The 23,237-nt window shown below is 44.4% G+C and overlaps 2 protein-coding genes across 7 annotated transcripts in view; one reads left to right on the forward strand and one right to left on the reverse strand.

The window, feature by feature from the left end:
• The first annotated feature begins 3,933 nt into the window (after positions 1 to 3,933).
• On the forward strand, positions 3,934 to 14,268 carry pmch (pro-melanin-concentrating hormone). The gene is made up of 4 exons (XM_073059750.1): positions 3,934 to 4,051; positions 6,077 to 6,264; positions 10,703 to 10,940; positions 13,996 to 14,268. The coding sequence occupies exons 2-4, from the start codon at positions 6,103 to 6,105 to the stop codon at positions 14,043 to 14,045; spliced, it is 450 nt and encodes a 149-aa protein (XP_072915851.1). The 5' UTR covers positions 3,934 to 4,051; positions 6,077 to 6,102; the 3' UTR covers positions 14,046 to 14,268.
• The window catches only part of parpbp (PARP1 binding protein), a 68,995-nt gene continuing 58,810 nt past the window's right edge, over positions 13,053 to 23,237 (reverse strand). For all 6 annotated transcript variants that reach the window (XM_073059744.1, XM_073059743.1, XM_073059746.1 and 3 more), the window contains 4 exons: positions 23,021 to 23,202; positions 17,032 to 17,116; positions 15,623 to 15,776; positions 13,053 to 14,605 (listed from right to left, as the gene is read on the reverse strand). In XM_073059744.1, coding sequence (XP_072915845.1) covers positions 14,322 to 14,605; positions 15,623 to 15,776; positions 17,032 to 17,116; positions 23,021 to 23,202 — 705 coding nt within the window. In that variant the 3' untranslated portion in view covers positions 13,053 to 14,321. The remainder of the gene's footprint in view (positions 14,606 to 15,622; positions 15,777 to 17,031; positions 17,117 to 23,020; positions 23,203 to 23,237) is intronic.

Genomic DNA, 23,237 nt, shown 5'->3' on the forward strand with positions numbered 1-23,237 from the left:
TTTCAGTCCCGGGATCATTCTCATGAACCTCCTCTGGACTCTCTCCAACATCAGTGCATCCTTTCTTAGAGAAGGGGCCCAAAACTGCTCACAATACTGCAAGTGTGGCCTTATAAAGCCTCAGCATTGCATCCTTGCTCGTATCTTTTTTGGGATAGTGTAGTGGTTATCGTAACACTACTACAGCACCAGTGACTTGGGTTCAGTTCCTGCCACTGTCTGTATGTTCTCCCTGTTGTCGTGTGGATTTCCTCAGGGTGCTTCAGTTTCTTCTCACATCCCGGATTAGAAGACTAATTGGTTACGTGGGTGTAATTAGACAGTGCAGGCTCGCTGGGACAGTGGGGTCTGTTACCGTGCCATATCTCTAAATATAGTAAATATTCTAGTCCTCTTGAAATGAATGCTAACATTGCGTTTGCCTACCTTCCCATGACTCAACCTGCAGTTAACCTTCATGTCTCTGCAAATGTCAGGGCTCAGAAATGGACACCATTCTCCAACTGTGCCTGAAACAGTATTTTAGAAAGTTCACTATGATTTCTTTGCTCTAGTACAGGATGCTAGTCATGATAAAGGGTCTCAGCGGTTTGTTCCTCTCTGTAGATGGTGCCTGGATTGCTCAGTTCATCCAGCATTTTGTGTGTGTAACCCTGGCCACAGATTATATGTTTTTTTTAAACTGCTTTCTCAATCTGCCATGCCATCTTGAGCAAGCTATGTACATGGGCGGAACGATAGCATAGTGGTTAGCACAGTGCTAATCCAGTGCCAGTGACCAGGGTTCAATTCCTGCTGCTGTCTGAAAGGAGTTTGCACGCTATCATTTTAATGTGATTGGGAAAAAGTTTAGGGGGATGTCAGAGGAGAGTTTTTACACAGAGAGTGTGGTTCGCCCTGTCAGGGGTAATGGTAGAGGTAGATAGATTAGTGAGATATAAGAGACTTAGATAGGAACATGGATGATAGAACAATGGAAGGTTATGTGGAGGGGGAGGGAAGTGTTGGACTGATCTTGGAGTAGGTTAAATGGTTGGCACAACATCGTGGGTTAAAAGGCCTGTACAGATCTACATTCTATGTTCTAACTAGATATGGTGCCTATAAAAAGTATTCATCACACCCCCCAGAAGTTTTCATGTTTCATTGTTTTACAATGTTGAATCACAATAGATTTAATTTGGCTTTTTTTGACACTGATCAACAGAAGACGACTCTTTCGTGTCAAAGTGAAAATAGATCTCTACAATGTGATCTAAATTAATTACAAATATAAAACACAAAATAATTGGTTGCATTAATATTCACCCCTTTTAATGACATACCAAATAGAAGCCACATAATTAGTTAAATGGAGATCACCTGTGTGCAGTCAAGGTGGTTCAATCACTTCATTGCAGTAAAGTTATACTTGTATCAGGAAGGTCCAACCACTGGTGAGTCAGTATCCTGGCAAAAACTACACCATGAAGACAAAAGAACACTCCAAGCAACTCCATGAAAAGTTTATTGAAAAGCACAAGTCAGGAGATGGATACAAGAAAATTTCCAAGTCACTGAATATTCCTTGGAGTACAGTTAAGTCAATCATCAAGAAATGGAAAGAATATGGCACAGCTGTAAATCTGCCTAGAGCAGGCCTTCCTCAAAAACTGAGTGACTGTGCAAGAAGGGGACGAGTGATGGAGGTCACCAAGAGACCGATAACAACTCTGGAGGTTACAAACTTCAGTGGCTGAGATGGGCAAGACTGCGGATACAACAGCTGTTGCCCGGGTGCTTCACCAGTCACAGCTTTATGGGAGAGTGGCAAAGAGAAAGTCACTGTTGAAAAAAACTCACATGAAATCTCAGCTAGAGTTTGCCAGAGGCATGTGGGAGATGCCGAAGTCAGGTGGAAGAAGTTTCTATGGTCTGATGAAACCAAAGTTGAGCTTTTTGGCCATCAGACTAAAAGCTATGTTTGGTATAAGCCGAACAGTGGACATCATCAAAAACACACCATCCCTACCGTGAAGCATGGTGCTGGCTGCATCATGCTGTGGGGATGCTTCACTGCAGCAGGCCCTGGAAGGCTTGTGAAGGGAGAGGGTAAAATGAATGCAGCAAAAATACAGGGAAATCCTGGTGGAAAACCTGATGCAGTCTGCAAGAGAACTGCGACTTGGGAGAAGATTTGTTTTCCAACAAGACAATGACCCCAAGCATAAAGCCAAAGCTACACAGGAATGTTTTAAAAACAACAAAGTTAATGTCCTGGAGTGGCCAAGTCAGAGACCAGACCTCAATCCAATTGAGAATTTGTGGCTGGACTTGAAAAGGGCTGTTCACTCACAATCCCCATGCAATCTGACAGAGCTTGAGAGTTTTGTAAAGAAGAATGGGGAAAAATTGCAGTGTCCTGACATGCAAAGCTGATGTAGACCTATCCACGCAGACTCAAGGCTGTAAATGCTGCCAAAGATGCATTTACTGAATACTGACTTGAAGGGGGTGAGTAATTATTCAATCGATTATTTTTTTGTTTAATAATTGTAATAAATTTAGATCAATTTGTAGAAAATTGTTTTCACTTTGAAATGAAAGAGTCTTTTCTGTTGATTGGTGTCAAAAAAAGCCAAATTAAATCCACTGTGATTCAATGTTGTAAAATAATAAAACATGGAAACTTTCAAGGGAGTGAATACTTTGTATGTGGGCCAAGGATAGGCAAATGGCTTTCAACCCAGAGAATGCTGACATATTGTAATTTGGGAGATCAAACCAGAGTGCACGAATACGTTGACTGGAAGGGCCCTGGGGAATGTTATGGAACAGAGGGGCCTCAGAGTAGAAGTCCGTGGTTCGCTGAGAGCAGTGTCTCAGGTAGAGAGAGCGGGCAGTGAAGAAGAAGCTGGAAAGTTATGTAAGATGGTGAGGTCACAATTAAAGTATTAGGTATATTTTGATCACCCTGTTACAGGAAAGATGTTAGTAAACTAAAGAGAGTGCAAGAAAGATTTACTAAGACTTTGCCCGGACTTGGGGACCTGAGATATGAGAGGTTGTGGAGTCTAAGACTTTATTCTATGGAAGAGAGGAAATTGAGGAGTGACCTGATAGAGGCGTACACAATCATGAGAGGGATTGACTGGGAGAAAGCAAAGTCTTTTTGCCAGGGAGAAGATGCTAAAAACAAGAGGGCACAGGTTTAAGGTCAGAGGCGAGAGATTTAAAAAGGCCATCAGGGACAGCTTCTTCACTCAGAGGGCAGTGTGTATTTGGGAATGAACTGCCAGAAATAGTGGTTGAGATGGGCATGTTAGCAACTTTTAAAGTTCATTTAAATAAGTACATGGACAAGAGAGGTTAAGAGGGCTATAGACCAAACGCGGGCAGATGGGACTAGCTCACTGGACATGGACAAGTTGTGGAGCAGACTCAGTGGGCCAAATAGCCTTAATTTGCTCCTGTGCCTTATGGTCTAAACAGCCTGTTTCTGTGTTGTACGATTGTATGACATCAAATAACCCCTTTATACTGCAGCCTTCCACTTTACACCAATGCAAAGGCCCCCATTGCATGAGGTAATGTATTGGCATGAATCAAAGGGAGGCAGGCCAAACAAGAAACCGAGTCGGCACAAATGGGACTGTTTTTGATTCGGAAAGTGGAAGCAGTGTTCTACAGGGATTGCTGCTGGGGCCTCTTCTTTTCACTATTTATATAGATGAGAGATGTACACTACGCATTGAGAAGAGCGTAGCTCACTCTGCTGAAAAGTATAAAGATAAATAGTTGTGAGTTGTGAAAAGAACATGTGTCTACACACACACACACACACACACACACACACACACACACACACACACACACACACACACACACACACACACACACACACACACACACACACACACACACACACACACACACACACACACACACACAATTCCACAAAATGCTGGACGAGCTCAGCAGCTCAGGCACCATCTACAGAGAGGAATAAACTACCAACGTTTTGGGTCTTCATCAGTCCTCACGCCTTGGATCCTGTACACGAGCAAAGAGCGTGGGTCAACTTTCCTAGGACACCATTTCGGCCACGGCTGGGGAATGGTGTCCAGTTCTGGGTGTTGGACATTAGCAAAGATGTAAAGGTTAACTTGCAGGTTGGGTCTGTGGTAGGAAGGCAAATGCAATGTTGGCATTCATTTCAAGAGGGAACTGAAGCACCCGGAGGTAATCCACACAACCACAGGGAGAACAGGAGAACGTATAAACTCCATCCAGACAGCGCCAGAATTGAACCTGGGTCACTGGCGCTGATTTGGTTTTCTTTTTAAAGAGTTGTCACCAAATAAGCGGCGGCCCCAAATGATCAATGGTCAAATATAATTAAGTGTGTTGATGTGACGTGTCTAGTGTGGTAGTGTAGTGGGCAGTGCTTGTCACCCTTACTTTCAGCTTCCACTGCTGGCTAGCAGTCTTGTGAAAGAAAGTCTCTCTTTGCCAGTACATTGCCTCTCCAACAGCAAGCCTCACGTAATGCCTCACTGGCGACACACAGAAACTGAACTCCTTTCAGACAGGCTGATTTGCAGAGGACGGGGAGAAGGTCTGGCCCCTGCACACGTAGCACGCAGGCCCACTGGCGTGTGATTTGTTAACCAGATCCCCAGTTATGGGTAAATAGCCCGACTGCCTTGTGGGCAGCCTCGGGAGAGACAATAGCCACGGGAGTAAACCCAGATAGCAAATCTGGAGTGGAGCCCCTAAGGTGGCTGAATGTCATTGAAAGTCCTTCTGGCAGCTCCTGCAGCCAAATATGGTGCCAAATGTATTGATTCATAAGCTTTCCTTTGGACTACAGCAGTGAGGCTGAGAGGGGGATCTTGACGACTGGACATACCAGGATCTCTGTACCTTCCGCCCCAGCTTGTGCCCTGGAGAAGTCGCTCCAGTGCCAAAACACCCATTGTCATTGACAGATGCCATCCTCATCATCATAATTAAATAATTAGTGCAAGAAGAGCAAAAATTAATGAGCTAGTGTTCATGGGTTCATTGTCTGTTCAGAAATCTGATGGCAAAGGGGGAGAAGCTGTTCCTGAAACATTGAGTATGTGTCTTCAGGCTCCTGTGCCTCCTCCCTGATGGTAGCAATAAGAAGAGGGCACGTCCTGGTGATGGGGGTCCTTAATGGTGGACGCTGCCTTTTTCAGGCATCGTCTTTTGAAGGTGTCCTCGATGTTGGGAAGGCTAGCTCCCATGATGGAGTTTGCAATCTCCTGAAGCTTTTTCCGATCCTGTGCAGTGGCCCCTCCATATCAGACGGTGATGTAACCAGTTAGAATGCTCTCCACAGTACATCTACAGAAAGCAGCTGGAGATATAAACTGTTAAAATCAATGAATAATTCCAATGTGTGAAGAATGTCATTGAAATAAAAGACGCAATGGTTTTTAATCAAAGTTTAGAACTGCTGAGGATTTGCTACGCTCTTGAGTTTTAAATTAGTTTTGTCATAGATAGGAAATTATTCTCAAATAGAAATTTTATCCACTCAAAATTAATCTTTCTGGGATTAGAAATATTTGATTAAGAAATTCAATTTGCTGATATTTGCATGAAAATATTATCCTGGGACGAGAGCGAAGACTAAGAGAGGAGAACGGGTTCTTCAAAGATTGTTTAGAGCTTGGTCTCTTAAATTAAATCTTCAGGACAATGTGTCATCCTGTTTTGTTTTCACTTAGAGGAAATAATTTACGAAGACTGCTGCTGTTTTTGACATTAGCAGGTTGCATTAAAGAAATGATCCAGTCAGCTCCTGTGGTGATGAAGCAGAGATCTTACCATCAGCAAATGATGGCTCTAAGACATGAGATGGGCTCAGTGTAAGGTCGATAAGTGATGCTTAAGGATATAAAAATAGGTGTAATTGTTTCGCTCCAGTCTCAGGCTGACTTCTTTCTTGGTCACTCTGAGTTTAGATGCAGTCCTGCTCTATCTCTTGAAGAGAATTACAGCAAGATTTCAGGAATGTTTGGCTCGGTTTACAGTGCTCTTATCATCTCTGTGCTCTTCTCCCTAGACTGCTCTGCTTCCTCTGTCCGAACCATGGAACAGCCAGAAGAAAGCAGTGTACCCCAGAGAGGCTTTGGCCGGGAGATGGTAGTGCCTGTTGGGAATCTTCTGAAGAATGGAAGGTCTTCAGACTCATTCAATACTGACCAGCGTCTTCAGCCAGGCCAGGTCGACCCAAACCACGTCACCATTCCCGTAAGTGGTCTTAATGTGGATAACAAGTCCACAGCTGATAGTTTCAACATCAATTTATCCTTCTGATAATTTTTCCTCTTCCCCTTTCCTTTTCTTCTATTACCCACCCTGGCCTCTTAACTCTTCTCCTCACCTGCCATTCATCTCCCCCTGGTATCTATCCTCCTTCATTCATGGTCCACTCTCCACTCCTATCAGATTCCTTCATCTACAGCCCTTTATCTTTTCCACCTATCACCTCCCAGCTTCTTACTTCACCCCACCTCCCCCATTCACCTGGCTTCAACTATCACCTGCCGGCTTCTCTTCCTTCCCCACATCCACCTTCTTACTCTGGCATCTTCCCCCTTGCTTTCCAGTCCTGGTGAAGGGCCTCAGTTCAAAATGTCGAATCTTTGTTCATTTCCATAGATGTTGCCTGACCTCCTGAGTTCCTCCAGCATTTTGTGTGTGTTGCTCTGGATAAAGAGTCTGCTGGAGGCTGAAGAAGATGGCCTGTTATGGGGGGGGGGGGGGGGGGGGGGTGTGTGTGTGAGTGTGTGAGTGTGTGAGTGTGTGAGTGTGTGAGTGTGTGAGTGTGTGAGTGTGTGTGTGTGTGTGTGTGTGTGTGAGTGAGTGTGTGAGTGTGTGTTTGTTTCACTGTTGTTGCTTTGTTATGGTCTGTTGGTCTGTTGAACATTGTGGGCATGCCACGTTGGCACCGGAATATGTGGCAATACTTGCAGGCTGTGTGTTGGCTGTTAATGCATATGACGCATTTCACTGTATATCGTGATGTACATGTGATAAATACACTTTATGTAACACACTCTTGTATCAAATGAAGAGGCCACTGAGTGCATGTTCATGGTCTTCTGCTGCTGTAACCCATCCACTTCAAGATTCAACGTTTTGTGTGTTCAGAGATGCTCTTTGCATACCACTGTTGTAACACGTGGTTATTTCAGTTGATGTTGCATTCCTGTCAAATTGAGGCACACCCACTGAATTCAGAAATAGCTTCTTCCCCTCTGCCATCCGATTTCTGAATGGACTTTGAACCCATGAACACTACTTTTCATTTGTTTTTGCACTACTTATTTAATTTAACTATTTAACATATATACTTAATGTAATTCCAGTTTTCTATATCAGGTATTGCATTGGACTGCTGCAGCAGACTTAACAAATTCCACTACATATGCTGGTGACATTAAACTTGATTCTGAACCAGTCTGGCCATTCTCCTCCGACCTCTCTCATTAAAAAAGCATTTTCACCCTCAGAACGGTCGCTCGCTAGATGCTTTTTTTTTGTTTATTGCATCTTTCTCAGTAAACTCTAGGAACCGTTGTGCATGAAAATCCCAGGAGATCAGCAGTTTCTGAGATACTCAAACCACCCCGTCTGGCACCAATAATCATTCCACAGTTAAAGTCACTTAGATCACATTTCTTCCCCATTCGGATGTTTAGTCTGATCTACAACTGAATCTTTTAACCATGAATGCATGCTTTTATGCATTGAGTTGCTGCCACATGATTGGCTGATTAGATATTTGCACTAACAAGCTGATGTACAGGTGTACCTAATAAAGTGGCCACTGAGTGTAAATCTAAATCAAATCTGCTCTTTCTGTTTTGATTCAGTTTGATAAATGTAACATACCTTGTTGGCAGATAAGGTTTCCCTGGACTCCCCATGTTCTAGGGGATAGAATGTAAATCACCTCCCTTCTTTATAAAATACCAAGGGGGCTTTCACTGCAGAAATAGTCTCTCATCCTGGCTACACAGGCGGACAGGTGGTAAAGAAGGTGTACAGCATGCTCGTCTTCATTTGTTGAGGAACTGAGTTCAAAAGTTGTGAAGCTATGTTGCAGATTTATAAAACTCTAGCCTAAACTAACTCGAGGCTACATCTGGAGTACTGCATACTGTTCTGCCTCCCCATTACAGGAAGGGTGTGGAGACTTTGGAGAAGGTGCAGAAGAGATTAAAGGACATGTGCTACAAGGAGATGTTGGGCAAACGTGGGTTGTTTTCTCTGGAGCAGTGGAGGCTAAAGAGAGACCAACAGAGCTTTACAAGATTATGAGAGACACAGGGAGAGCAGAAAGCCATGGGTTGATCTGTCTAATACCAGAGGGCACTCATTTCAGATGAAAGGGGCGTTTTTGTACATAAAGACCGGTGGCTGTCTGAAATGCACTGCCAGGGATGGTGGCGGAGGTAGGTATGTATGATTGAGGCATTCAAGAGACTTTTAGATGGGCACGGGGAATGGAGGGATACGGACATTGGGTAGGTAGAGGGTAATAATTTACTTGTCCATTTGATTACCAATTGACTGAGTTCAGCACTACATTGTGGGCTGAAGGCTCTGCCATTGTGCTGCATTGTTCCGCACTCTGTTACCACTTTAACAGTCAGAGTTGGATTTAATATCATTAGCATGTCATGAAATTTGTTGTCTTTTTAGCAGCAGTACAGTACAATACATAATAGAAAAAATATGAATTACAATATATATAATAGTTAAATTTAATAAGTAGTGCAAAAAAAAAGTAGTGAGGTAGTGTTCATGGGTCCAATGTCCTTTCAGAAATCTGATGGAAGGGAGGAAGAAGCTGTTCTTGAATTGTTGAGTGTGTGTCTTCAGGCTCTCGTACCTCCTTCCTGATGGTAGCAATGAGAACAAGGCATGTCCTGGGTGATGGGGGTTCGTAATGATGGATGTGGCCTTTTTGAGTCATCACTCATTGGAGATGTCCTTGATACCGGGGAGGCTGGTGCCCATGATGGACTGACTGAGTTCAGGACTCTCTGCAGTTTTTATGGGTCCTGTGCAGTAGCCTCCCCCCGCCCCCCCCCCCCCCCATACCGGACAGTGATGCAGCCAGTTAGAATGCTCTCTATGATACACATGGACAACTGGTTCACACTTCGAGTACTGTACTTATCCAATTTCCATTTGGAAGTCACTATGCACCATTCCTGGGGAATGAAATGATTCTGGTTTTTTTTGATATCCCTAAAACGATGTTGCCCATCAGCTGAAAAATGCACAAAAATCACTCAATCACAACAATTTCTCCACAGGTTTGCAAAGAATGGCATCAGAGAACAATGACTAAAAGTAGAGAGAGAAAGGAAACTTTCTGCCATTGTAGAACAAACGTTTGTACGTGTCAGACTTTTGAATTTAATAATTTTATTGAAGCTCCTTTGTATGCTGAACTTCAATGAAGAAGTTTCATTAAAAACCATGTTCTAGTTCCCAACACACAGCAGTTTGTTTGAAACCAGAGGATGGTTTGTAATGAAACTGCTTCTTTATTCTTTCAAGGAGTGTATCACACTACATAATAATTCAGTCCAATAAACAAACATGTTCTTTTTGTCTCTGTTTCCTTCTCCTGACTCCTTGCAGCTTCTGGTTAACGAACAACCAGTGTTGCAGACCGATCCTCTTCAATCCTGATCACTAACAGACCCACCATACCAGCTCCCCTGTTAAATTCACTCTTAATCTTGTAGATCTTCTGCTGGTCGAGGCCAAGTGATGGGGTAGAGACCATGAGATAGGAAAAGAACTTGGCTGATTGGCCCATTGAGTCTGCTCTTCCATTCCATAGAGGCTGATTTATTATCCCTCTCAACCCCATTGTCCTGCCTTTTCCCCATACCCTTAGACACCCTGAATCTTCCGCTTTAAATATACCCAATTACTTAGTTTCCACAGCTATCTGTGGCAATGAATTCTACAGACTCACCACCCTCTGGCTAATGAAATTCCTCCTCATCTCTGTTCTACAGGGACATCTTGTATTCTGAGGTTGTGCCTTCTGGCCCTGGACTCCACCACTATAGAAACCATGCACTCTTTCTAGGCCTTTCAGTATTTGATGGGTTTCAACGAGATTCCCCCTTCATTCTTCTAAATTCCAGTGACTACAGACTGGAGGTTCACCACACTCTGACTAAAGAAACTCCTCCACATCTCTGTTCTAAAGTCATGGCCACTCTAACCGTGCCTCTTATGATCTTGTACATTTCTATCAAATCACCTCTCATCCTCCTTCACTCCAGGGAGAAAATCCCTAGCATACTCAACTTATCCTCATAAGACGTGCCCTCTAATCGGGACAGGATCCTGGTAAATCTCCTCTGCACCCTCTCTAAAGCTTCTACATCCTTCCTATAATAAGGTGACCAAAACTGAACACAATATTCTAAGACATGCATTTAAGGTTGGGGTTAGTGAGCTATGGGTGTGTTATGTTGGTGCCAAATCACCATGCCCAACACAGTCCTCACTGATTTGACTTGATGCAAACAACACATTTCACTGTATATCTTGCTGCACATATGACAAACAAAACTAATCTAATCTATATATTTTAAGGTTCTGCATAATTGCAAATTGTAACTGAAATCCATTTTTGTTTTCCATTTAGGATCTGAGTTTCAAGATGTATCCTGAAACCTTTGAGCAACCTTTCGAATTCCAGAAATTCCTGAAACCACCTCTGGTCTTGAGATTGATGAAGGGGCCACCTGATTTCTTGGCCAAGAGAACAGAAAGCTCACATCTGTCTAACCAAGCAGAACTGTCTGATCTGCCAGAGGTGCACAGAGAACATGGAGATGAAGAAAATGGGGTTGTGTTTCCCATGGGGAGGAGAAATTTTGATGGTAGGTTGTTGGTCTCTGGGCAGGGCTGTTGAGGAAAGGTTCACGATCTATGAGAGGAGCAGGGGAGAATTCGCAAATCATGGATTTAAATATAGGAACTGAAATAATCCATTCAGCCCATCAAGACTGCTCTGCCATTGACCATAGCTGATTTATTTTCCCTTTCAACCCCTGTCTACTGTTATCTTCCCATAACTTTGATGCCCTTTAAGAGAAGGCAGTTTCTACTGGTATGGTAATGTAGTGGTTAACATAACCACTACATAACACTATTACGGCACCAGCAACCCAAGTTTAATTCCCACTGCTGTCTGTACGGAGATTGTACGTCCCTCTGTGACTACTTGGTTTCCTGGGTGCTTTGGTTTCCTCCCACATTCCAAAAACGTACAGATTAGTAGATTAATTGGTCACATGGGTGTAATTGTCTCGTTGGGCTGGAATTGCCGTACTGTATCTCTAAATAAAAACAAATCAGCTGAATATTCTTAAGACATAATGAGATAGTTTCTTGTGATGCAAGGAGGTGAAAGGTTGCTCAGGGATTCAGAAAGGCTGAGCTGTGGTTCATACCAGATCAGCTCTGATTGTAATAAATGGTGAACATATTTAGAATGCCCTCTGATCCTACATTAGACAGTGAACATGGTTTTTAAGAATTGTAATAATAATCTTGTTATTATTATAAAATGGGATGGTGATCAGCTGGGAAGTGGGCCAAGGAATGGCAAAAGGAGTTTAATTTATATGAGTGAGAGGTATTGCATTTCGGAAAGTCAAATCCAGGTAAGACTTTCACAGTGAACTGTAGGACCCTGGTGAGTGTTGTAGGACAGAAGGACCTTTGTGTTTAGATACATGCCTCCCTGAAAATGGAGTCACTGGTAGACAGGGTGGTGAAGAAGTCTTTTGGCTGCAGGCCTTCGTCAGTCAGGAAACTGAGTATAGAGCTTGTGAGGTTATGTTGCAATCCTAGATATTGTGAAGGCACACTTAGAGTATTGTGTTCAGTTTTGGTCTCCTGCTATAGGGAAAATGTTGTTAAACAGGAAAGAGTTCATAAAAATTTAGCAGGACTTGAGGGCCTGAGTTATAGAGAGGGAGGTTCAAGGCTAGAACATTTATCCTTGGAGCATAGAAGACTGATTGGTGACTTTATATGTGTAGAAGATCAAGAGAGGGGTATTAATGTGGTGAGTGCACACACTTTTTCCTGAGTTGGAGAGTCATGAACTACGGGGCACGTTTAAGGTGAGAGGGGAGGGATGTAATAGGAACTTGATGGGTATCATTTTTTTTTTAAACTGAGGGTGCCACCTACAGAGAACAAGCTACCAGAGGAAGTGGTCTAGGCAGGTAGAGTAGCAACTTTTGAAAGCAGTTGGATAGGTAAAGTTTAGAAGGATATAGGTTGATGCTTGAGCAAAGGAGGCAGGAAGGGAGGTACTCGGCTTCGATGTTCCTATCATTCGTTTGATGGGGTTTCTTGTTTTGCTGACGTCTGTGAAGAGCATGAATTTCAGGTTGTATACGTTCTCTGATATTTGAAATATATGGCATGAATTTAAAGTGAAAGGCGGCAAGTTCAAAGGCGATGTGCAGGGTAAGTTTGCTTTTAATTAAACACAGACAGTAGTAGGTTCCTGGAATGTGTTGCTGGGGGTGGAATTGAAATTTTAAAATGAAATTAGCTTTAGTATTTGTCAGATGTACATTGAAACATACAGTGAAACGTGTCTGCATCAATTCAAACCAGTGAGGATCGTGTTGAGTGGTGGTGAAGGCAGGCATGATGGTGTTTAAGATGGCTTTATTTGTATCTATATCTTTTTGGACTTTTAAGAGATATTTAGACACATAAATGTGAGGGAATTCCAGTAACATCATGAACAGTGTCACCCACTCTGGTCATGGAATGTTTGTCCCACTCACATCAAGGAGGAGTTTACACATCATCCACACCAGGACCACCAGACTCAAACGCAGTTACTTTCCCCAAGCAGCAAGACTGATCAATACCTGCACCCACTAACTCCACCACTACTTTACAATTTCCTGTTAGTCTGCTTACGTACAGCTTGGTATCACTTTAATGAACATGCAATCAGTCTCTTTGTGTAGAAGCTATTTATTTTTATTGTTTATTATTATTGTTCATCTTTTGTAGTTTCTTTTAGTGCTGCATTGGATCCCGAGTAAAAAATATTTTGTTCTCTTTTACAATTGTGAATGGGAAATGACATTAAACAATCCTGAATAACTGGAAACAGAAGGAGATGGGCATTGTGTAGACAGAATGGATTAGTTTAGTTGGCAATTTGAATACTAATTAAATCAGAACAACATTGTGGTCCAAATGGCCTGTTCCTGTGCAGTACTATTTCATGGATGAGCTTCTGGCCAGTATGCATTCTGGCCAGAATGGCCTATTTCCATAAATTCTATTGCATTTCTTACTTTCAATTAACTAATAATTAACTTTGAATTATGTATTGTATATGTTACCACACACTACCCTGAGATTTATTTTCTTGCTAACATTCACAGTAGAACAAAGAAATACAGAAGAACCAATGGAAAACTACACACAGACTGGCAAACAACCAATGTGCAAAAGACTACAAAATGTGCAAACACAAAAGAAAAACAAATAACATTGAAGCATGAATTGTAAACAGTTCTTGAAAGTGAGTCTGAGAGTTGTGGAATCAGTTCGGTGTGGAGGTGACTTTAGTTATCCATGCCGGTTCAGGAGCCTGAAGGTTGATTTTCCTGTGAAAGCCCACAAGAAAATGAATCTGAAGGTATTATATGGTTTCTTATACCTACTTTGATATTAAATTTAATAAGACTTTGACTCTCCAATCCTGTTTCTAAGTTGCATAATCATAAATAAGAGAGACGAAGCTATAATTCAAAGTTATGCAGGAACTCAATAACATTAAAAACATAAGAGATTCTGCAGATGCTGGAAACCCAGGATGCTGCCCAGCCTGCAGGGTCCCGCCAGCATTTTGTACGCAGTAATCAATATTATATTTCTTGTGTCTTTCAGTTCTCCGCTGTATGCTGGGACGTGTGTACCGACCTTGCTGGCAAAACTGACCACCCCGTTAATGGCACGCAGGGAAACTCAACACAGCTTTCATTCTTGCTTCGCTCCGAGTGGCCATCGTCATTCATCTGTGCTCCTTGACTTAAACAGTTAAAGTTCTAATGTGAAATTGTGTGTGACAGCCAGTGTACTTATAGTAACCATTAAATACTCTGCATTGATAGTTGTAACATTACACTCAGAGCACATTGAAAATAAAGTCAAACAAACTGATGGAGTAGCATTAATGGATTCAACCTTTAAAATATAATAGAAGAAAAAACACATTAAACTCTGAAGAAGCTGGTGAGCTTCAATTGTCCAGGGATTAACTTGTTTTTAGTTTTGTTGTCCTTCAAACCTCTTTGTGGTTGCTTGAACCGTTGCCCCTCCAGTCTGACTGATTTCACATCCGTACAACCTGGTGGCTTATTCTCATCACCAGAGTCCAGCTCCAGCCGTTTCCGCTTCATCTCTTTCCGGCTGCCTTCCTGATTCCCGGCCTTCTCCGTCCCAGCTTTCCCAAGATTTGCTCTGTCTGCTGGCTTTTTTGTGGTGGGTTTTGGCTTCCCTGTGACCAAAGAACATGAGAAACAGAAGCAGGAGTTGGCCGTCAGTCACTCAAGCCCGGTCACCATCTCCCTGCGTTATCCCCACATCCCCCATTCCTCTGACATCCAGAAACCTATCCACAGCCGTTTCAGCTCTTGAACAGGGCAGGGACCAATGCCACGAGGTAACATTGCAGCACTCTACACCTCTCGTTAGATCACATTTGGAGTATTGTGTAGAGTTCCGGTTGCCTCGTTATAGGAAGGATGAGGAAGCTTTAGGGAAGGTATAGAAGAAATTTACCAGGATTAAAGAACATATCTTGGGAGGGAGGTTGAGAGATCTAGAGCTTTCCATTGTGGCAGGATGGAGAATGGGAAACTACTTAATTGAAGCGTATAAGATTATATGTAAAAAATAACCTTACCTGTGATATCACCCCTAAACTTTTCCTCAATGGCCAATACCAGAGGATATATATGTATAAACCCTGGTTTAAATCCTAAACATCTATCTATTGGTATTGGCCATTGCTGCCTTGGGGAAAAGGCACAGGCTGTCCACAATTCTTCATAAGTCCATAAGACATAGGAGCAGAATTAGGCCATTCAGCCCATTGGGTCTGTCCCACCATTTCATCATGGCCGATCTTATTATCCTTCTCAACTGCATTTCCCTGTAATCATTGACACCATGACTAATCAAGAACCTATCAAACTCCACTTTAAATACACCCAATGACTTGGCCTCCACAGCCGTCTGTGGCAATGAACTCCACAGATTCATCACCGTCTGGATAAAGAAATTCCTCCTCCTCTCAGTTCTAAAGGGAAGTCCCTCAGTTCTAAAGGGAAGTCCCTCAGTTCTGAGGCTGAGCCCTCTGGCCCAAGACTCTCCCACTACTGGAAACATCATCTCCACACGCACTCTACCTAGGCTTTTCAGAAAATAGGAAAAAGCTGTGTTGGTGGATAGGAGGTGTTTGCCCGTAGAAAGGAGTACAAATATAAGTTGTGCAGACAACATGTCTCCTTACCGTCAGGTAGTGTGTTGCCACACGAGATGCTTGGGAGGGGCCTTGGAGCTGGATGGACACAGGTCGGAGCCTGGCTCAGACTCTGCTGATGCAGTACTGCGACCTCATCCTTGTAGGTACAAGAAAACTGAGATTTGCTCACTGTGAGCTTCACCTAGGCAAACAGTGAGAGAAGAGCATCAGCGACCATCACCTCTACACGTAAGCCTGACGATCAGAGTCAGGTTTATTATCACTGACATACGTCATGAAATTTGTTGTTTTGTGGCAGCAGTACAGCACAATACATAAAATATGCTATTTACAATAAGAAATATACATTTAGTGGACACTTTATTAGTTGCCACTGTATACTAGCTCACTAATGCAAATATATAATCAGCCAATCACATGGAAGCAACTAAATGTACAGTATAAAAGTATGCAGACCTGCTCAAGAGGTTGTTCAGACCAATCATCAGAATGGGGAAGAAATTACATTGTCATGACTAAGTGACTTTGACCAAAGGAAGATTGTTGGTGCCGGACAGGGTGGTACCTCAGAAACTGTTGGTCTCCTGGGATTTTCACACACAACAGTCTCCAGAGTTTACAGAAAATGGTGAAAGAACAAAAAAACATCCAGTGAGTGGCAGTTCCGTGGGCATAAGCACCTTGTTAATGAGAGAGGCCAGAGGAGAATGGCCAGGCTGGTTCAAAACGGCCAGGAAGGTGACTGTAACCCAAATAACCATTACAACAGTGATGTGCAGAAGAGCATCCCTGAATACAAAACAGAGTACATTTCATGAAATTCTGTGAAAATTGGTTTGCATGTTAGAATGGGGGGGGGGGGGGGGGAGTTGGAAGGAGCCTCACTCGTCTCAATCTTCTCAGGAAGTGGAGATGCTTCATTCGCTCTATATAAAGGTTTAACAATAGAGAAACCCATCTTTCAAGAAAGCTGGAAAGTGGTGAAGTGTTGAACTAGTATTCTATTGATTCAGTCACTATACTGCAAAAAATAACAAATTTCCCTTGCAACACAACATGCTGGAGGAACTCAGCAGGTCAGGCAGTACCTATGGAGGGAAATGGACAGTCAACGTTTCAGGTCAAGGTCCTTCATCTGGATGGATCCGAGTTCCACCGGCAATCTGTGTTGATTCCCATCCGTTCCCAGTGAAGGGATGCCCAACAACATTGTCTGCCCATTTCCCTCCACAGACGCTGCCTGACACATTGAGTTCCTCCATCACTTTGTATGTTGTTCCAGATTCCAGCATCCAGTCCAGATGAAGGGTCTCGACCCAAAACATTGACTATCCATTTCCCTCCAAGATGCTGCCTGACCAAGTTCCTCCAGTGCCTATATTGCTCCATTTTTCCGCATCTGTAGTCTCTTACCCCCAAACAGCTCGAAGAATTACCTTAGCGGGATTTCTTTCCTGGTGCCGCCTCTGAATGCGGTGACGCAAGGCCTTAGGAGATGAGCCACTCGATTGTTTTGGGGATCTAGAAAGAAAATACAGTGAGAATTTTTTTTCCAAAAAACAATAAGAATCAGGTTTAATATCACTGGCCTCACGTCTTAATAAGCTGGTAAGGAAGGCGGGCTCTGTCGTGGGCAAAGTACTGGAGAGTTTAACATCGGTAGCTGAGCGAAGGGCGCTGAGTAGGCTACGGTCAATTATGGAAAACTTTGAACATCCTCTACATAGCACCATCCAGAGACAGAGAAGCAGTTTCAGCGACAGGTTACTATCGATGCAATGCTCCTCAGACAGGATGAAGAGGTCAATACTCCCCAATGCCATTAGGCTTTACAATTCAACCGCCAGGACTTAAGAACTTTTTAAAAGCTATTATTAATGCTTTTTGAGATAGTGATTTAGATGCATATCTTATTTTTTACTGAGTTAAGTATTGTATGTTATTAGTTTTGCTACAACAAGTGTATGGGACATTGGAAAAAAAGTTGAATTTCCCCATGGGGATGAATAAAGTATCTATCTATCTATCTATCTATCTATCTATGTCGTGAAACTTGGTGTTATGCGGCAGCAGTACATTCCAATACATTATTATACAAAATACAGTAAATATCCATATAAAGTTATATTAAGTAGTGCAAAATGAGAAAGAAATGTTGTGAGATATTGTTCATGGGTTCAATGTCCATTGAGAAATTGGATGGCAGAGAGGAAGAAGCTGTTCCAGAATCATTGAGTGTGTGCCTTCAGGCTTCTGTACCTGCTTCCTGATGGTAGCAATGAGAAGGGGGCATACCCTAGGTGACTGGGATCCTTAATGATGGATGCCACCTTTTTGAGGCATTGCTCCTTGAAGATGTTCTGGATGCTGGTAAGTATTCTAGGGTTAATGAAAAGGGTTGATGAAATCTGCCTCTTCCCAGATTCACCAGTCAGGGAACAGCTACCTTTCATCCTGACATTCATAAAGATTTTAAAAATTTGCTTTACCTGTCACATGTGCATTAATGGGTGATGATTGTCATGGATTCCTTGGGCAAAAAGGACCTCTTGCCACGCAGTGGGACACAACGAGGGTAGCGGACAGCGCATTGATGGTCTGGCCCAGAACAGGCACTGACTCCCTGCTCCACTAAAAGGGGCATTTCCTCAGAAAAGGGATGAAATTCATTCCTTTTGCTGTCTGTAATGAGTTTGTACATTTTCCCCACCACCACATGGGCTTCCTCTGGGAGCTGATTTCCTCCCACAGTTCAAAGGCATGCGGACTAGGGTGAGCAAGATGCGGACATGCTACGTTGGCATTGGAGGCATGGCGATACTTGTGGGCTGCCCCAGCACATATTTGGACCACATTGATCATTGACGCAAATGACACATTTAACTACATGGTTCAATGTTTTGATGCACATGTGACAAGTAAAGCTAATTTTTTTAAATCTTTAAATTTTCAAGATTGCCAGGATGAAAGGTAGTTGCTCCCTGGCTGGTGAATCTGGAAAGAGGCACCGCAGTTTCCAAGTTAAAAGTCGTTTGTGCCATATGGCATGGAAAGAGACTCCTTGACCCAACTGGCCCATGCCAGCTAAGATAGCCATCTAAGCTAGGCATCCCATTTGGCCCACATCCCTCTCACCCAGCCCAATAAGGGCTGAGATGAAGGGGTTCCTTCACTCAGAGGGTTGAGAGTGCCTGCATTTCGCTTTCTGATGGGTCTGTGAATGTGTAGCCACAGAGTGTACTTCAACATGAGATGGATAAGTCGTTGGATGCAGAGGAAATCAGAACAGGGTAGGGACTGGGTAAGAAGGTGGACAAATAACAAGAGAGGCTGAGTGGTGGAATTGGTTTCAGTGTTCTATTCCTGCTGGTGTCCCTGATAGCTTAAGCACAATTTATTGTAGACGCAGAGAACATAGAGCATTACAGAACAGTATAGGCCATTCAGCCCATTGTGCTGACCTTTTAACCTAGTCTAATATCAATCTAACCCCTCCCTCCCACATAGCTCTCCATTTTTTCTTCATCAATGTGCCTAAGAGTCTCTTAAATGTCTCTGCCTCTGCCACCACCCCTGGCAGGGCATTCCACATGCCCACTATTCTGTGTAACAAACTAACCTCTGACTTACCTCCTATACTTTTCACCAACCACCTTAAAATCATGTCCCCTCGTATTGGCCATTTGCTCCCTAAAAATGTCTCTGGCGATCCACTCTATCTATGTCTCTTATCATCTTGTATACCTCTATCAAGTTACCTCTTACCATCCTTTGTTCAAAGAGGAAAGCCCTAGGTCATCATCCTATCCTCATAAGGAGTGCTCCCTAATCCAGGCAGCATCCTGGTAAATCTCATCTGCACCCTCCCTAATCCAGGCAGCATCCTGGTGAATCTCCTCTGCACCCTCCCTAATCCAGGCAGCATCCTGGTCAATCTCCACTGCACCCTCCCTAATCCAGGCAGCATCCTGGTGAATCTCCTCTGCACCCTCCCTAATCCAGGCAGCATCCTGGTGAATCTCCTCTGCACCCTCCCTAATCCAGGCAGCATCCTATGAATCTCCTCTGCACCTTCCCTAATCCAGGCAGCATCCTGGTGAATCTCCTCTGCACCCTCCCTAATCCAGGCAGCATCCTGGTGAATCTCCTCTGCACCCTCCCTAATCCAGGCAGCATCCTGGTGAATCTCCTCTGCACCCTCCCTAATCCAGGCAGCATCCTGGTGAATCTCCTCTGCACCCTCCCTAATCCAGGCAGCATCCTGGTAAATCTCCTCTGCACCCACTCTAATCCAGGCAGCATCCTGGTGAATCTCCTCTGCACCCTCCCTAATCCAGGCAGCATCCTGGTGAATCTCCTCTGCACCCTCCCTAATCCAGGCAGCATCCTGGTGAATCTCCTCTGCACCCTCCCTAATCCAGGCAGCATCCTGGTGAATCTCCTCTGCACCCTCCCTAATCCAGGCAGCATCCTGGTGAATCTCCTCTGCACCCTCCCTAATCCAGGCAGCATCCTGGTGAATCTCCTCTGCACGCTCCCTAATCCAGGCAGCATCCTGGTGAATCTCCTCTGCACACTCCCTAATCCAGGCAGCATCCTGGTAAATCTCCTCTGCACCCACTCTAATCCAGGCAGCATCCTGGTGAATCTCCTCTGCACCCTCCCTAATCCAGGCAGCATCCTGGTGAATCTCCTCTGCACCCTCCCTAATCCAGGCAGCATCCTGGTGAATCTCCTCTGCACCCTCCCTAATCCAGGCAGCATCCTGGTGAATCTCCTCTGCACCCTCCCTAATCCAGGCAGCATCCTGGTGAATCTCCTCTGCACCCTCCCTAATCCAGGCAGCATCCTGGTGAATCTCCTCTGCACCCTCCCTAATCCAGGCAGCATCCTGGTGAATCTCCTCTGCACCCTCCCTAATCCAGGCAGCATCCTGCTAAATCCTCTCTGCACCCTCCCTAACCCAGACAGCATCCCAGCAAATCTCCTCTGCACCCTCTCTAATGCTTCCACATCCTTCCTGTAATGAGGCGTCCAGAACTGAACACAATATTCCAACTGTGGTCTAACCAGGGTTTTGTAGACCTAAAAGATTACCTCGTGCTCTTGAACTCAATCCTCTGACTAATAAATGCCAACACACCATAAACCTTCTAAACCACCCTATCAACATGAGACGTTGGGAGAGGTGACGAACAATTTAAAGAGGCTTGGTCCAGTTAGCGAGCAGTTCCTGGTGACCACATGCATGTCCAAGCTCTCCTTGTCTTGAGGATCAATGGGGCAGGGGGAGAGATGGAGGGGCACTCTCACCTGGCCACTCCCTGGCCAGAGGCAGACTCACCCACTATGAAGGTCCTGCCTGAAGAGAGTAACATCTCCAAAATGCAGATGGAAGGTTTATTGTGGTGCCACGGTAACATAGCAGTTAGTTATTGCATTTTGGGGCATCCGAGTTCAGAGTTCAGTTCTGGCGTCCTCTGTATGACACTTTGCACATTGCTTCCTTTGTGCACGTGGGCTTCCTCCCACGGTACCAGTCAGCAGGTCAACTGGTCATTGGGAATTGTCCTGTGATTAGGCCAGGGTCAAGTCAGTGGTCGCTGTGGGGTGCAGTTCAGAGGGCCAGACGGCCCATTCAGTACTGTGAGGTGTAGCTCAGAGGGCTGGATAGGCCTGTTCTGAGCTGTATCTCTAAATAAAATAAAATAAGTAAAATCTTCCAATACAAATGGAACACTTATCCTTTGGCCCTTGGCAGAGCTCAGAGAATACTCAGGCTCCTGCCTTTGGGATCTTGCTCTGCCATTTTGTCCCACCTGACAACCGAAGCTCTACAATTCAGTTTTGGGCAACTCAGGAAGCCAGACAGCATCTCTAGGGGGAATAAACTGTTGCCGTTCAGGCTAAGACCCTTCATCTCGATTGGAAAGGAAGATGGAAGAATCCAGAATAAAAGGGGTGGGTGAGTGGGGAGGAGAGTACAAGCCTGCACGTGGGAGGTGAGACCAGGTGAGGGGGAAGGTGGGTGGGTGAGTGGGGAGGGGAAGAGTACAAGCCTGCAGGTGAGAGATGAGACCAGGAGAGAGGGAAGGTGAGTGAGTGAGTGTGGAGGGGAAGGGAGTACAAGCTGACAGGTGAGAGGTGAGACCAGGTGAGGGGGAAGGTGGGTGGGTGAAATATGAAGCTGGGAGGTGATAAGTGGAAGTGGTTTCCAGTTGTGTGGGAGTCCAGAATCAGAGGATACAGCCTTAGAATACAAAGATGTTTCTTCAGAACAGAGATGAGGAGGAATTTCTTTAGCCAGAGGGTGGCAAATCTGTGGAATTCATTGCCACGGATGGTTGTGGAGGCCAAGTCATTGGGCATATTTAAGGCAGAGTTTGATAGGTTCTTGGTGAGTCAGGGTGTCAAAGGTTACAGGAAGAAGGCAGGGGAATAGTGTTGAGAGGGATAATACATCAGCCATGATGGAATGGAGGAGCAGATTAGATGGGCCAAATGGCCTAATTCTGCTCCTCAGTCTTATGGTAAAGGGCTGAAGGAGGAGGAATCGAGTAAGAGAGGGCAGTGGAAGAAAGGGGACGAGCAGGGGCACCAGAGACGGTGATGGGCAGATGGGAGAAAGAGAAGGATGGAAGGGTAACCAGAATGGGGAATGGAAAATGAAAGAAGGAAGAAGAGGAGAAATTAGAGAAAGCGTTGTTCATGCCATCAGGTTAGAGATCACCCAGACAGAATGAGGTGCTGCCCTTCCAACAGAGTTTGGCTGAAAAGCAGGCCATGGAGGAATGGGAATAGGAAGACTAATGGAAGTGGATGGTCACCGGGAGATCCAGTGTGAAGGTGCTTAACAAAGGGATCTCGCCAATGTAGAGGGGGCCAGACTGAGGTTGCCAGAGCGCCACGGTATTGCAGTGGCTAGCGCAATGCCCCTACAGCTCAGGGAGTTGGAGTTAGGACTTCATTTCTGACACCATAAGTAAGGAACGTGCAAGTCCTCTCCATGGAACGCACGGATTTCCGCCGGGTGCTCCGGTTTCCTCTCACAGTATAAAGGTATATTGGTTATTGGGTCGTTGTAAGTTGTCTCGTAAACTGGAACTTAAACTCAGAAGGTAGTGATAGTGTAGACTGAGCTGCCAGTGGATACGGGTTTAATATCAAGGTTACAAGAAGTTCGGGTAAATACATAGATGGAGGGGAATGGATGGCTGTGGTACAGTGCAGGTCAATGGGAGTAAGCACAACAGTTTAGCGTGGACTAGATGGACTGAAGGGCCTGTTTCTGTGCTGCAGTGTTCTGTAACTCCATGACTTCCTAGCACTCTTGTTGTTCATTATCTGTTTTGGTAACACTTAATAAAGCGTTATACTTGACTTCCGAAGAACTTCTGAATGCCAAAGCAGCTGGATCCCACATACCTGAAGAGTGACAGCAGACACGGTATGCCGAGAGGGTTAATGGTCTCCTCGGAACCACCGAGCAGCTCTGCCTTGCCTCCGCTCGGAGGTTTGGCTGCTTCTTCATCCAACACGGCAAGGAAGGCCTTGACAGTCCTTCTCCCACCGTACGCCGTGGCATGGTTGATGGCATAAACCTTGGGCTGACAACAAAAAGCAACATGGCTCGTTATGCAGA

Source organism: Hemitrygon akajei, chromosome 10 (genome assembly GCF_048418815.1).
Source record: "Hemitrygon akajei chromosome 10, sHemAka1.3, whole genome shotgun sequence".
Taxonomy (NCBI): Eukaryota; Metazoa; Chordata; class Chondrichthyes; order Myliobatiformes; family Dasyatidae; genus Hemitrygon; species Hemitrygon akajei.